Source organism: Dipodomys merriami, unplaced genomic scaffold (assembly GCF_024711535.1).
Source record: "Dipodomys merriami isolate MVZ:Mamm:240054 unplaced genomic scaffold, mDipMer1.0.p SCAF_35, whole genome shotgun sequence".
Taxonomy (NCBI): Eukaryota; Metazoa; Chordata; class Mammalia; order Rodentia; family Heteromyidae; genus Dipodomys; species Dipodomys merriami.
In genome coordinates, this window is record NW_027205048.1 from 1,420,214 (window position 1) to 1,437,379 (window position 17,166).

General features: G+C 38.1%; 1 protein-coding gene across 5 annotated transcripts in view; it reads right to left on the reverse strand.

Annotated features, from left to right (window-relative positions):
- Positions 1–17,166, reverse strand: part of Sorcs1 (sortilin related VPS10 domain containing receptor 1) — a 477,489-nt gene that overhangs the window by 49,135 nt on the left and 411,188 nt on the right. For all 5 annotated transcript variants that reach the window (XM_069987934.1, XM_069987933.1, XM_069987931.1 and 2 more), the window contains exon 18: positions 10,099–10,270. In XM_069987934.1, coding sequence (XP_069844035.1) covers positions 10,099–10,270 — 172 coding nt within the window. The remainder of the gene's footprint in view (positions 1–10,098; positions 10,271–17,166) is intronic.

A 17,166-nucleotide genomic window follows, 5' to 3' on the forward strand; every position in this document is an offset into this window, starting at 1 on the left:
TGTAGTAACTTTATTGAAAGAAAAGAGAAAGTATATTCTCTGGGGAAATGTGGGGGAAATAGAGAAATATGATAATAAAAGAGAAAATTAAAAATTGTGTAGCAGCCAGGTGCCAGTGGTTCACGCCTATAATCCTAGCTATCTAGGTGGCTGAGGTCTGAGGATCGTGGTTCAAAAGCAGCGCAAGCAGGAACGTTTGTGAGACTCTCATCTCCAATTATCCACTAGAAAACTGGAATTGGTGCTGTGGCTCAAGTGGTAGAGCACTAGCCTTGAGCTGAAGAGCTCAAGGACAGTGCCCAGGGCCAGAGTTCAAGTTCCATGACTGACAAAAAAAATAATGCACATAATTTTACCACTCCAAAATTATATTGTTAACAGGCTAATGTATTCGGTTTTAACCAGTGGGAATGGACATGGGGACACACACACATACACAAACACACGACACACATATACATGCACAACAACCCTGGAATCATTATGCTGTTTTGGCATCTCACTGTCAATATTTTTTAATTATTTTCAATAGTTTTGTAGACAGCATCCTTTGATAAGATGTCACCAAGTAATACAGAGCTTTCTGATAAATGGCTAAATGATATTTGGCCTTGAGGGTTTGGTTCCACTCCATTCCCAACCATTCTACTATGAAAAATCAAAAATCGATGGGGATGTTCGATGTGGAAAAGTGTCCCATGGAGGATATTACATGTGGGAGAGACGCTCTATTGCCCTCAAAGCCCTACAAAGGTGAAGCAGATTCCATCCAGATTCCAATACCACTTAGGGCTTCTGGAGGAATTTCACGTTTTAGGTGACAACAAAAAGCCTCCTTCAAGCACTGGTGATAAGCTTTTGCCTTGGATCTCAGAGGTAGACTGAATTGAAGACTGGACTGCTGAGGCAGAAATGCCAGAAAACCAATGGTCAATGGTAAACCCACAAACCAGAAGTCATTTGTGGTGAAGGATTGCCCGGAGGGGTGCAGTGTGGGCTGTGAGTATTTGCCACTACTATGTGCATTTGAACTTCTTCAGATGCTTGGTTTCTGGCTGAAGATAAACTCTATTGTCTGCCTCATTTCCTTCTTTCTTTCTTTTTTTAAAATTTTATTTTATTTTATTTGTGAACATACTGTACAGAGGAGTTACAATTACATGGGCAGGATAATGCGTACATTTCTTACCAAGCATTGCAGCCTCCTCCTTTGTTTACCCTTCACATCCCTTCCCAGCCTCCCCCCTTCCCCCCAATCCCAATCCTTCTCCTTCCCCCCCCTTCCCCCTCCCCCCCCCCCGCACCAACGTTGTAAAGCTCCTTTTGGACATGACAACTTGTACTTCTCATTGTTGCAACAGGTCCACCTGTATCCTTAAACAACTGGTTTTTCCCCATCTCCTCCACAAGTTATACTGACATCAAATATAGTGAAAGCAGGGGTTATACTGTGGGGGAGGGACATACAAAGCAACAAAGAGATAATCTTATAAATGCGTTAGAAACACATGCATGAAAGAAAAAACATTAAAATACATATCTAAGGGTTCATTTTCCTGACATCACATTATCTGACCTTTTCCGCTTGACTCATACATATACTAGATATTACAAATAAGGGAAACCATGGGACCTATGTTTCTTTGGGCCTGGCTTACTTCACTTAATATAATTTTTTCCAAGTTTTTTTTGCAGCCTCCAGCAACAAGGGGGGGAGGGGGACGTGTCTCAATCAGTGTCTCAATAGCGAAGTGTCTCAATTAGCTTGTTAACAGTCAAGAAGACTAAAGCAGAATGAGGTAGGAGAATAACACAGGAGAAAGTCTCAGACCCCTTGGCTCACTGAAAGCAACCCCAGTTCTTCTGTGCAGGAGGAGGAAACAACTGAAGCTTTGTGACATAACTGAACTGGTTTAGAATCCGATACCTGCCCTACTAACTCTTTGTGCTACTTCTAGGGTCTCCAAATCAGCTTTCTTTCAGATGACAAATGGGATCAAGTTCTGTCATGAATACAAACAAAGGAGGGTTTCACAGAAAGGTTTCTCAAGAGTCGTTCTGCTGTATTTCTAATGTGTTGTTACAACATGGTACTTTTATGTCATGAGAGTCTTTTGATATATGAGAAATTATGGAAGATATGAATTTGTCTAATTAGGACACAGCCTTTATGTTCCAGACTTAAGCCTTACTAAAGTTCTAACCATGAATTTTCCTCTAGTTTCCATCTTTCTATGTAAATTGAAATATTAAAACAATGAGATACAGATCAAAGTTTTAATTTTAGTCCCTTGCCTCAGATTTAATTTAAGCCTTAAAATATGCAGAGAATTGCATCTCTTTATTCTTACAGCTGTTTATAACAGGTTTAATTATCTTGTGTAACATGCATACACTACTCCTGGGTAGCAGGTCTCTCAAATAAATGCCTTCTCCAAATTGGTCTTTTTTTTTCCTTTGTAAGGCTGATTGGATCCTTCACCATCACCCTGTGCCTGCCAGTTCTTGCCCTGGATTTCTCTGCAAAGCTGAATGATGGTGTTGAAAGTCTATAAGCTCATTTAAGTGTTCATTAGTGGTCCAGAGAGCATTCATCTTGAGTGTCTTCAAACAGAGATGTTCCTCTGATTGTTCATGTGGATCCTAGTGCAAAATATCTTTGTCTGACTTCTAAATATAAAAGCGTCAATCTATCATTGGGACGTGTTTGCCTTTTTGGACATAACTGCACAGAACCTTTTATTCCCTGCTTAGTTGATTCCTGAAGCACTTGTTCTTGCTCTTAAGAAAACCATGACACATAAATGCATTGTGTGGTATGCATGGTGTTGAATGTGTGTGTGTGTGTGTGTGTACTTATTTGGCCTCAGTTATTCTCAGATGGTAGAAAAGCTGTTCCTTGGATCATGGTACCACAGTGCATATATGTAGAGAACCCTAAAAGCAACAGAGTGGGCGTTGCCATTGGTGGAAATTTCACTGACCTAAATATAACCATACAATTCTCTGAGTAATGCTTCTGTTGACCCAAGCAGTGGAATCTGAGGGAGTTCTGTGATGCAGTCACCTTTGTCACTGAGATGTTGAAGATGAATTCATATACTATTTGTAGGAATAGGATTTCATCTCTTACACCTGTCAAGTCTGCCAATATTCTTGTTTAGGGATGGACTGTCATACATGGACTTAGAGTATGTCTTGCCTTTGAATTTCTCCTGTCAATGTGAGGTTATCTTCTTTTCTCTGCTGGTAGCGTGTTTTCTCTGATATCCTTATGTTAGAATTGGGACATGGACAAGTAAGTAGAGGATAAAGGAAGGGATTTGGATGTCTGATGAATTCTGTAACGTATTTTGGATAGTATTTACATTTTAAGAGTCTTTTCCTTTTGGGTTTAGACTTTATCTCTACTGTTGAAAGAAAGTTATCGTAATCCACATGCGTTGGCTGAGCTACTATCCTATTGCCATGCTTGGCACGTTGAGAGGAGATGCTACTTTTGCAAGTGACACAATGTCTGCTTTAATATATTCACAACTTACTGGGTAATGCTCAAGTATTCTTCCAGTAAAAAAAATAGCCTTCTTTTGTTCTGTATTTTTAGTGCTTTTGACTTCATGTGGGTACATACTTTTTACAAGGAGCAATATAGCAAATCTAGCCAAAGGTCCAAGCTCATTCAAAGCATGTATTTTTGCAAACTAAAGTAAGTCTATTCAAGAATGCCAAGTAGCTATTATAAAACTGGCATTCAGCAAGTGGTTTGTTAAATAGTGAGTAACTGGTCACACATATCTGTTTAGGAAGGTAGTTGATTGCTCAGGCCTTCAATGAGTCAGGTTTCATTAGATGAAACACAGAATAACATCTATGCAAGTCACTAAGTACACCAACAAAAATTTTGCTTTGTTCTTGTTTTTGGTTGACATTTAATATAAATGATAATAAATACTGCACATGGATTCTAAACTCTGAAGCCTTACATTTGAATCCTTTGTTTTGCAATGTTCTTTGGCATAGAGAAAACAGTCTGGGATACACAGCAGGCATTTGATTAAAGGAGTTTCCTTTAAAAAAAAAAGAGGGGGGGTATTCTCACATGTCTTCCAATGACTAGATCCCAAGCCACTAACTTTCTAAGAAAAGCCAGAAGGAAAGTTTTAGCAGAGTTGTTGACTAGTGTCGACAAGCACAGTAGCAACCATACACCAAACTGGTTTGGGAGTAGATAATTCTGCCTTTTCTTTCTGCTCTTTAATCTTTGTTACCACTTGCTTTCAACCAAGGCTTTCTACAGAGATTTAGAAACTACATGAAGTGCTGGCATAGAAGATGTTTCTTTCTAACACAGTAGCAAAGTGAGATGTTACAAAGCTCCCCCTTGACTTCTGATTTCACTATTTAGCTCTGTGCACTCAGCTCAGTTACTTTGTCTTTCTGGGTCTCAGCTTTGTTATCTCTGAAATGGCCATGTGACAACGCTTACTAGTATAAGGTTGCTCATGAGACTTCAATGAGGTAATGTGTGTAAAGCACTGATGAACCACAACAGTCAGTGTTCTCAAGAACTGCTGGCTCTCTTGGCTTCTGTTATTAACCTAATAAACGTCTGTGTGTCTGTGTTCCCCAGCCCCTTAGAGATGTGTTTTCCCCTTATTCCTCATTGGGAATCATATGCCTCACCCATGTCTACATGTGAGATCCGGAGAGTAACAGACAAACAGGTCATCAGTGCACAAAGACTGAGAACCATTCCCACAGAATCCCACAATGCAATGTGAGGTCTCCAGGGCCTCCGGCTCCCAGCGCTGTCATTGGACTCCACACTCTGCACGAGGAGCCAGAGTGTCAAGGGGCTATGACTGCTAGCAGACAGCAGCCGATTTCATTCCTGCTGTTGTAACTCTGCCCACTCCAGTGCAACACACTGACTTGATACCTTTTTTTTCCCCTTCTTGTGCCCAGAAGGTATGAATTTATGCATCTCAGAGCCAGATTCCTTAATCTGTCCCTTCATCATTTTGCTCAGTATGAGATGCCTGATGTACTTGCTTACATGGAAAGCAAACCGGGACAGCTGGAAGTCTGGCCTCTGGCCCTGATCTGTGTGCTCCATCACTTGTGCCATGGTTGGGGCTGCCTGAGAGAGAAACTTCCTACTTCAAAATTTGGCTCTCCATTGTTATTAGAAATGGAATGACACACTGAATTCTGCTCGGGCATCAAGATCTGCTGCTTCAAAGGAGGAGCTTCTTTTGAATGTCATAACTAATATCCTTATGTTTCTGAGAAACGGTTAACCTTGAAAATCAATCTTGTCCTGATAGTTCATGAAAGATTTTATTAATTTTCCTTTCTCCCAAATAAGACATTTTAGATCTTAGATGAATTTCTAAAAGAATGCTGAATTTCTATAAAAGCGTTGTGTGCTGAATGAAATATACATTTAAAATATTAAAAAGTAATTAAATACATGCTTCTGTTTTTACTAAGTGAACATGTCTATTAATCAGCACATCAAGTAACTGCCAATCACCAAGATATTCCTCTCTACCACTCTACCTCAGGAGGGAAGAGTTATTTAAACTTTCCTTATCATGAATTAGCTTTGCCTATTTTTATAGTTTAATTAAATGGAGGCATGCAATATGTTTAGCCTGATTTCTTTAGCTCAACACTGGAGATGTGATTCCTCCTCAAGTTTTCAGATGTATCTCCAGTTTGTTCTTTTTTTTGTTGCAGTATACTACAAACAGTTCTTTATCTAAGAGTAAGCTGCTTCTAGTATGTGAATCTTGTAGATACTACTACATATTATTTTACATACATCCTGGTATATATGCATGTGCAATTGAGATGAGTATAGAAGTCTCCCTCAAGAAAAGGGGAAAAGTCCCAGACTTCCAAAATATGCATGAAACAACATACAGAAACCATAATCTACCTACCTACCTACCTACATACCTATCATTTATCTTTCTATTATCTATGTATTTATATCATATGTATGTTTTAAACACATATATAAATACCATCTATATGCAGTTTACACATACTGCGCTTGTTCCTCTGTATACGTTTCTAGGACAATATTAAATTTATAAATTAGGCTCAAAAACAACGAACAACAATGACTAATAATAAACTAGGGCAATTATGAAAATATACAGTATGAATCATTACTTAGAACTGAGAGTTTATTTCTGGAACTGTTTACTTAATGTTTTTGGATCTCGTTTGATGGTGGATATTTGAGACCACAATAGAAAATGCTACTGTGCATCCCTTGTAGACCAAAGTGATATAGAAAATGCTACTGTGCATCCCTTACAGAGCAAAGTGATAAGTCCCAGATTGTGTCTAGGCGCAATCCATGTCCCACAGACCCCTAAGACAGCAGTTTCGTTTGCTCCAATCAGCATCATCTAGGTGACTCCCTGCTACTGCTACTATCTCTCATGTGATATGATTAGCCTTCTTAAATAGAAATCTTACAATCATGCACAGTAACACTTTTTGTAGTTTTAACTTGCATTGACTGAACACGGGTGCTGAATATTTTCCCACCTATCTATGGGCTAATTCCTTACTTTCTTTAAGAACTCCTTATTTAAGTCATCACTCACACATTTTCCGTTGAGTTTCCAGTATTTTTCTTATCAATTTGTACAATGTCTGTGTGGTTTTCGACTCATGGGCCATTTATTGGATTTATATATTAACAACACTCTTGGTGGGGGTATTCAGGTTTAAACTCGGACTTGGCTTTTGCTAGGTAGGTGCTGTATGTACCATGGAGTCATGCTGATTACTTTAAAGTCTCACTTCTTTCCCATGTGTCATTTGCCTGCTTTAGGTTTCTGATAGTTGGGCTAACAGGCATCCAGCATACCTCTGTGGAGGTATGATGGAATCTCACAGACTTTTATGCCTAGGCTGATCTGGAACTGTGATTCTCCTGGTCTCTGATTTCCCAGTAGCCAGGTCTATAGGTATAAGCCATGAGCACCTGGCTCTTCCAGGCTGTTTTCAAATTTTCTCTTTACTGTTATATTTTGGCATTTTTGCATATGGTAGACAAGTCTGGTTTCCTTTTATGTATGTCTTTATTGGAGTCTGCTGATTCTTTTGATATTGATATGTTGATATCTTCCATTGGCCTTAGAAAATTCTTAGCTGTGATCTCTTCTGAAATGTTTCTGCTCCTGATCTCCCTCTTTCTCTTCCAGGACTGTAATAAAATCTATATGGCACATTTCAACATGACATATCATGCCTCATGTTTCTACACTTGTTCTGTGCTTTACTTCTCATGTTCAATCCTTCCTGCCTGATGTCCCACTAGGAATTTAACATCTGAATCTAATATATGATATGACAGATGAATTGGCAACATTCTAGTGGAAAATTTCAGCATCAAAAGTTGGACTCATCCTGATGAATTTTCCATTTCCTCAGAGAATTTTGGCTTCCAATCTTCTTGAAAGTTTCCTCTACCTCCTCTTCCATTTCCTTCCTCCTTCCCCCCAGATTTCATTCTTTTTTTACTCCCATTTCACCCTCTCTATATATTTGGATGGCTACAAGCAAATTTTTCATACCCAGAAGCAGAATCCCCCACAGTTTATTTAAGTGAAACATGTATAATTCCAATTGGCCTACACTGACTTACATCTTTGTAGTTTCCTCTAAAGTGTTTTTGAGAATTTTACCATTTAGAAGAATAACTATATAGCTAAAGGGATTAATATAGAACTAAAGAAAACTAAATAGTATTACTTTTGATCAAACACAACCAAGAAATCCTAATCAGTTAATCTTATTTTTCTCAAGCTAAACTCTGGAGTTTCTGATTTCTTTTTCCCTTTGCTATTGACCTTGTTTTTGCTTTCAGTGTATTTTCCTTGGAGCACAATGTACAACCTGTGAATATGTGAGATATGAATACTCTTGGACAGCAAGCCAACACACTGAATTAGAATCTTTGAGGAGCTGACCTCATACAATGCTTTCATATGTGTTTCAGTTGATTCTTATGCATGCTACAAACTGAGAGTTGTTTTCCTAACTATAGCTCTATAGTAGATTCTGAAGTTTGGTATTGCTACACCTCCATCACTATTTGTTTTTCTATGAAGGATAACTTTTGCAATTCAGGGCCTTGTTTATAGTTCCATATGAACTTTGAGAATATTTTCTCTATCTCATTGAAAAATGATGTTGACATTTTAATGGATATTGCATTGAAATTATAGATTGCTTTGAACAACATTGCCACTTTCATGATATTAATTCTGCCAATCCAGGAGCATGAAAGGTCAATCTAACTTCTTTAAATCTTCTTTGATTTACTTCTTTAAAAGTTTTTATTGTTTTCATTGTAGAGGTCCTTCAGATCTTTGGTTAAGCTAATTCTTAGGTATTTTTAGAATATCACAAATGACTTATTCCCACAATGGAATTGACTCATCTATTAGAAAGAATATTGTACCATTTGTAAAGAAATGGAAAGACTTGGAAAAAATTATGTTTAAATGAAATACGTCAGGCCCAGATAGACAAAGGACACATGTTTTCTCTTATGTATGGATGCTAGATTTAGTCTATAAACTTGTAAGTAAATACCTTGGGTGGTATCCAAGTATAAGCAAATATATTATCTGAAATATAGATCCAAGGGAAATCTCAAAAAATGTGATTCCTTAAAAAGGAAAACTCAAAATACAGCAAAATAAACACCAGGCAGTGGGTACTCAGAAGGGGTGGGGTGGGTTCAAGGGGAAAAGGTAGACAAAATTAAGAAGAGCAATGAAAGGGGTGGGGAAGGGAGGGAGTGTTGAATGGGGTAACATTGATCAAGGGGCTCTATATTCATAAACTTTTGTTAAATGGCAACTCCTTTGGACAACTACTTAAAGATAATAAAAAATGTACACAAATAACTGAGATCTACTGGCAATCAGACTAGAACATGGGAAGCTAATGTCATAATAGTTTTAATCCTTCTGTCATTATCAATTGTTCCTTTATTTAATGTGTGTGTGTGTGTGTGTGTGTGTGTGTGTGTGTCTTGGGACTTCAACCCAAGGCCTTGCTAGATAAATGCTCTACCTTTTGATTCACACTTCGCCCCCAAGCCTTGTACTTTGGGTTGGTTTTTCAGATAGTCTCATCTTTTACCCAGGCTGTCCTCAGACTAATCCTCGTACCTCCATTATCTGAGTCATTGAGAAAATAGACATGAACTGCTATAATGAGATAAGATCTCATTCACTTTTTTCTAGACTGGCCTTGAACTGTGATAGTCCTATTTCTGTCTCCCAAGAAGGCCATTACTAACTTTAAACATTACTTTGCTTTCACAGAGTCCAGTGGAGTGCTGGGTGTATTTTAGTTACTCACAAAATATAGTTGAAGTAAGGATTGCCTGATTTAGTAAAAGATACTTCAGTGATATTCTCTAGAGACCACATTCCCATTTACACAATGACAAAACTGCCTTTGCCCATTCTTATCCACTATCTAGATAATCAGAGATTTCAGTGAACCATAACTTGGAAAATAACAATGGCTCATTAAGATGATATTGTTGTGGTGAACCAAGATATATGTTCGGAAATACCCAGCTGTGTTTACACTGGTCTTAGAGTTGTATGTTCTAACAGCAAGTTGTCTTTAGTAAAGAAAATTCAAGTTGTCAGGCTAAGAACGCACAAAATTATTCACATCTTTTAGGTTAGATCAATATGTGTCCATGTGAAATTACTCTGGGAATACCATGACTGTACTCGGGGGGAAATTTTTTTTTTTTGCTAAAAATTTACAATAAACAAAATCAAATTCCAAGAGAACACTGGAAAAATAAGAAATGAAGTGAATTGGAACTTGCAGTAAAGTTAAAGGAATTTGAAAACTGCCAGTAAAGGTGAAACGGTAACAGAAAACATGAATGTAAGAGTTGAATAAAAAGACAAAAAATATTGCCTATCAAATGCAGAACATTAAAGGAGATATGTAACAAGAGCCATGATTTGTCAGAGGAAAAAAAAATCTCTGGGCTAAGAAAGCCAAAAAGGCACAGAAATCACCGGCGCCTACCTCTTCCAATTGTACCATGAGTGTGACATTGTGGCCTTGCTCCGCGGTCAGCTTCCCATCAGCGGTGATGATTCGGAGCCCTCGAGGGGCCTTGCCCGGACACTTCTGTGGCTTGGCAGTGTACTGCTCTCTCACTCCATCAGTGCAGTTATTGGACACTACCTTCCTATAGCTAAGGAAAAGAAAAGTTCAAGTCATGAGCTAAGTCATTCTAGTTGCAGGTTACTATCGAGTTTCGTTTTGCTTTTTGTTGTTGTTGTTCCTTTGTTTCTTCAGTACCAGGGTTTGAACTCAGGGCCTTGAGCTTGCTCAAATATATGACTCAGTTGGTATTCTACCACTTGAACAAAGACCCCAATCCAGCCTTTTGCTGGTTCTTTCTAAAATGGTCTCATGCATTTTCTGAAGTGACTTGGATCGTTTGAATCTCAGACTCCTGAGTAGCTAGGATTATAGACTGAAACCACAAGTGCTTGGCTACTTAGCAAGTGTTTTTGTTTGTTTGTTTGTTTGTTTTAACTTGACCTCCTGCTTAGCTCTGAGGACCATGAATAACCACCTAACTATCTGATTTTCACATTTCTTAGAAGATTTGGGCTAATTCATATAAAGTGTCCAACAGAGAGATTAATAATAACAGCACCCCATTGTTATTAGCATTTTAATAGAATCACTATGTTTGTTTACTTAATCAATTGACAATTTCTCCATTTGGGAGCTGCAGGAAAATACATAGAGATAAATCTTTAATCCTCATCTTCATGAGGTTAATAATTCAGTTGAAAAGACTTGGGTAATTGAGGCAATCATTCAAACAATACCTAATTAAGGATGAGAATGAGTAAAGCAGGAGTCCACAGGGAGATGACAGTCTGGGTTTGAGAGCTTGCCAATGGACGCTTAGAAAAGAAGATAGTACTTAACCCTACAAACGCTGTTATACTCGTATATACCGGCCATGAAGCTTAATGTATCAACTAGGCACAATGAGAGATTAATGGTGACAATGCATAAGAAGATAATTATGAGAATATTCTGTAATAAAACTCAACATGATCGTTGATTCTCTCAAAATAGTTTATTGAACTCAACCTTCCTGTGATAACATACTTATGACTTGAGATGAAGCCAGGTTAATACCCTATAGACTATGACGTACAGTGAGTCAGATCTTCTCACTACATACAATGGAATGCCATTTACCACGCCTGGCTCATTCACTTCTGGAATTCGCCACTTAAATACATTTTTAGGCTGCAATTTGCCATGGCTAACTGATACTGTAGATGTGAAGCTATGAAGAATGGGGGTATGACTGTGTATATGGCAAGAAAATTTGTAGTTCAGAGGGAAAAAAGGTAACTTTGGATGTTATGATAGTAAGTTGGTTAAATTTGAGTTTCTACTCATTTCATGATAAACTATGTTAATCAAACAGTTGAAACCACACATTGAGGAGTCTTCATGTTTTTTTCAAATGGAGTAAATCTCTCCATTCTTGTTCTTTTTTCTTGTTTTAGCTTTAACAGGAAGTAATAATGTCTTATGCAAGTGAACTCTCCTGTACTATTTGTCAGTTAATAGTAAATTGCAAACTGTGATCATAGTATAATCAAACTTCAAGAATTTTAAGGAGTCATGGTTCAAAGGGTTGGCAAGTCCAAGGCCCTGAGTTCAATCCCTATTACCAACAAAAACATAAAGAATTTTAAGGTTCAGTTTTTACCAGATCATCTCTTTTACTTTAGGGTTTGGAATAAGTACTTTATGTATTTATGCATTTTATTTCTCCAAACCACCTGCCTAGAGACAATGGTAGAGCTCATGATGGTTATGATCAAAGCTCTTACTTTCCACTATTATAGAATGGAGCTTGACAAACTTTTAATAAAGAGGCTCAGATAATAAAAGTTTAACTATGCGAATTATTTGGTCTTTGCCTTGACAAATAAGTCCTATTCATATGCTGTGAAAGATAACAGATAATGCATTTTTAAAAATTTGTTTATTGTGCTGGTACTAGGGCTTGAACTCAGTAATCTGTGCTCTTGTTTATTTATTTATTTTTATCACATTTGCCCCTTTATCACTTGATCCATGTCTTCAGTTCCGACGCCTCCTGAGTAATTAAAGATTATAGGTGTAAGTCACAGTTGCCAGGCTATTGATACATACTTAAAAATAGAACTTTATGCTTTCATAAAGTTCTATTTATGACACTTGCAGTGGATTGGATATGTCCTCCAGTTACTTTTCAAATCCATTTATGTCTAACTCTAGCCCACATTCTTTACTGCTAACTCTCAAGATTGACTACCAAAAAGTCAACAAAGTATTGTCTGCACAGTGCATTGAATACTTTGGATTAGTACAAGGCTTGTCATTAATATCTAATCATCTCTGAAGTAGGTGAAAGGATTAAATGGGTTAATGTGGACAGGACTTACAATTGTCCTATCATTTAAGAAGTTCTCATGAAATGTATTTTTTATGTAATAATATTTTTATTTTCTCTCCCCCATTTACAACTTTCATGGTTTCCAAATGAGCTCAAGATAAGTCCTGAATCCCCTAATTCTTCACATAAAGCCTTCCCTGTGCTATGCATTCTACTTTCCCAATAAACTCATTCTACTCAAGCCAAATCATTCTTCTTAACACTTTTGAAAGTGAATCTTCAAGGTAGTAAAGTAGTAAAAAAAAAATGCAAAAACATTTCTAGAGTGTTCCCTGTGTTCTACTCACAGTGCTAAGTTCCTAACATGACTGTCCTCACTTATTTTGTATATAAATGTCCCTCATAAGAAACATATTGCAATCATTCCCAATATACAGAGTAAAAAAGTTGACATATGCAGTGTTAACAAGTTTCTCAACAGCAGATAGGTAATACCATGGACCATATGTCTCCAGAAACTTTCATTCCTCTGCTGCCCACTACATAGTCTGAGGGCTTCCTTATGCCCTAGAGATCCCAGACTAGGAATCAAGAAGTCCACACCACTATGACTGTATCAGCTTCAATGCTGAAATGCACACAGAGCAGTAGACTATCACCACTGTTTGAACCATTTCAAACATGTTACCCAGTGACCTCATCTCTCCTCATCCAGTTGCTACCATGCTCACCAACCAAAGAGTTCACAACTAACCCATCGGGGCATATCCAAAATCCTGCTCCAGCCTGAAGATCACTGCCCTTTCTGATGGGTCATTTTCCAGGTCTATGAATTGGAAGGTGATGTCATTTAAAAAATCACTTTAGAGTAGGCTGATTATAAGAAAAAATTATTGTAGGCAGAAGAGAGATGATAGGAAGACCCTCAAAACAAAGACAAGGTGTAGACACTGGAGAAGGGAAGCACTCTGATGCTAGCAATAGTAGCAAGAAATTGGACAGCCAGGCCATCTAGAATAATGACCGCAGTTCAGCGAGCAGAGCTGTGCATCAGAAAGTGCCCTCGTGTTTTGGATGTGAGGCACTGTGCAAATAAAAGTTGTAATTTGTTTTATCACTTGGCATCCGAGCATAGCCGTGGCTCTGTCCCACTGCACAGCCATCGAAGCCCGGGATTTCCATCACTGCAGCCATCATCAGCCTCAGGACAGCTTTCTGTTCTGACCAATCACCACCTCAGGCTTTCTGGTGACCTGCAGCAGTACAATTCTGCTTCAACCCAAAGCACAGATCTATCCCCCTGGGATTCTGCCACAGAGAGGTTTGTTGGTGATTTTATTTTTTTGCATTATTTTAAACTAGTCATTAAACACTATTCTGTGACCATTTTATTTCTTGGACTAAAATGGCATCACATTAGCCTTACCAGACCTGTGTCTGAAATTTAGAAGAAAATTGGGCAGAAATACAGAGTTAATGTACTCAAGTAAGCACACACCTGCTTTCGGCATTACAGAATGGTTCTATTTTCATCTCAGCAGCTGTCCCTGGGTCTGAGTTACATAAATGAATAATGCATTTAATATGTTATTAAATGGTGCTGCTACCTCTGTAATAACAAGGCAACTTAGGATATTGTTGGACCTGAGCTCTGAATATTGCTGGGATGCATTTAGTTGGTAAAGCATTCTTCAATCTGCCAAGAAGAAAAGTGCTTTGTAATGGCAAGGGAGTATTTGTACAACTACAGAAAGGGAAACATTCTGCAAATGTGTCTTTGATATTACCTACAGCTCATCAGTGAGAGTGCCTTATTACTCCAACAATCCGATTGCCATTCTGTTCCTCTTCCCTATCTCGAGATGCCTCTGCCATCTTTTCTATTTTTCACATACTTCCTTGATTTGGCTTTTATTCTGCCAGGCAGTCTTGAAAAAGATGAAGGGCATATATTTTTTATTTGTGAAAGAAGCATTAGAAGTCTCATATTCTGTAATTTTCCTATTTAACAGGTTGTTGTTGTTTTTTTGTTTGTTTTTAATTTTCCCTTGTGAGTTTTGGGTGTTCATTGGGGTACAAATATTTATAATCCTTGATTGCATGTGAAATTATCATTGTTGCCTCTGATCAATAGGTGGTAACTTTGCCCTTTGTAACATTTTTTTCAATTGCTAAATAATAGTACATATAGAATATAATGTAATGGTTTGCTTTTTTCCATTTTTTTTCAAGCAGGAAGAAACTCGTTTATTAACAGAGGAAGCCCTTTTTAAAGCAAACAGGAGCAGGTGGCATGTCAGGGGAGGAAGAGGAACCAATCACTGTCAAACAGGAGCTGGTGGCATGGCAGGGGAGGAAGAGGAACCAATCACTGTCAAGGTCACACCCTATCATGTACCTAAGCTTCCCCGGGCTGGTTACGCACTGAACTTAAAGCAAATCGGGCTCTTCCCACTCAACTCCCTCTCAGCTCCATCTTTGCTGTACAGATTCCCCCTTTTTTGTTTTAATGGCAGATCCACCTCCCAGTTAGTTATCCTTTTTCCATTTTTGAAGTGAAAAGATAATGTACTTTTTGTGTGTATGTGTACCAGTCCTGGGGCTTGAACTCAGAGCCTAGGCACTGTTCCTGAGCTTTTTTGCTTAGGGAGAGTGTTCTATCACTCCAGCCACAGCTCCACCTGCGGCTTTTTTTTTTTTTTTTTTGTCTGTCGTGGGGTTTGAACTCTGGGCTTGGGCACTGTCCCTCAGCTCTTCAGCTCAAGGCAAGCACTCTACCTCTTGAGCCACACCGCCACTTCTGGCTTTCTAGTGGTTAACTGGCTATAAGAGTCTCATGGACTTTTCTGCCCAGGTCGGCTTTGAACTGTGATCCTCATATCTCAGCCTCCTCAGTAGCGAGGATTACAGGCGTGAGCCACCAGCACCTGGCCACTTGCAGCTTTTTTGAGAGTTTACTAGAGATGAGTCTTACTGACTTTCCTTCCCAGGCTGGCTTCTCACCACAATCTTCAGCTCTCAGCCTCCTGAGTAGCTAGGATTACAGGCAACAAGCCACTGGTAGCCAGGGACACACTGCACTTTTATGGAAAATTTTAAATATATATTACTTTGGCCACCTTCTAGAACAATAGATTACTATCACTTATTCTTCCAGTGAAACTAAACTTCTGTATCCTTCAATCAACATTTCCTCTTTCACTGCTTCTTGACTCACCCCTCAGCTTCTAGGAGTCCTTTTATTTCTATTATTCTTGAAGATTGCACATATAAATGAGATGATCTAGTGTTTTTCTTCTTCAGTGTGGGTTATTCCACTTAGAATAACTTCCTCTAGTTTCACTCGTGGTGTCAACAGAAACAGAGATTTTTTTTAAGGACTGTTGAAATCTATGGTGCACTATCTATTTTCTATTGATGGACAATTGGGTTCATTTCATACTTTGGCCATTGGGAAAAATACTGTAATGAACAGACATTTCGCTTATCCCTCCAACATCGAATTCAGTCCAACAATCCTATTTTTGTGTGACCTTTTGCATCACTTGGGGGAACTTTTTAAATATGGACAACAAATACTTTGTCCCTAGGAGTTCTAATTTAATTGCAAGCTCTAGTTATTATTCTGATTTTGTTTTAAGTTCCCCTGGCAATTCTTTCTTGCTGAGGCTAAAACTAGTTTTGTGAAAACAAATTGCCTGGGTTTAAGTTCAAGCTCTCATGAATATAAACTTGTGCAATTTACCTAACCTCTCTAATATTTGGATTTTTCTCATGTATAGATAATTATAGAATATTTTTATTAACATTCCCAAAAGGATTAAAGGAGATGGTGTAGTTTAAAAAGGTTTTGCACAAACCATAGTGCATAATTTAAGTACTTAATAAATATTGAACTACTGAAACTTACTAAGAAATTATGTATTAAATATTAACTATTCACTTGAAAGAAAAGCTTCATACTTATTGCCAGGATAGATTAAGATCAAATGCAATCAAATAGATCCCTTCCTTAAAATCATTCAGAATGTCCCATGTGATTGTTGAAGTTTAAAATGAAGTCTATGATCTGGGTTTCATGCATTTTTCTAGCTTCAGCTCTTCCCATTGCTTGGTATAATTTGTGAGCTCCACTCATTCTGAACACTACTTGTCATCTTTCATTGGTGTATTTCATCCTATGTCAGATCTGTTTTCTTTCTATCATACCATCACTGGTCCTTGAGACATTAATCAAAAATCATGCTTTTCTGTCTGCATCACTTTTTTTTTAAATTTCAGAGTAGTTATCACATGTAGGGGCCAAGACAGAACCAAAATTACAAGCTTTTCTAGATCACATGCATATTATTGTCACTTGTCCCCATGAGAAAAATTTTAAAGAGTTTCTTTTATTTGATTGTGCCATTTACATTTACTTTCAAGGGAAAAATATTGCTTTTTGTTTTTTGTTTACAATGACACTGGCCTTCCTGATGCATGGTATGGAGCAAACTTAAGAGACAGGGAAGTAGACCACTTCTAGCACAGCATCTGTCTAAGACCTACTTCTCAGCCCTGCAGCAGTATAAAGGAAAAACCGCAATGTGTGTGGGTGCTCATGCATGCTCCTCGATAGAGCTACAGCTATCTGACATCAGAAATCAAGGCCTACAGAGACACAGTTGAAC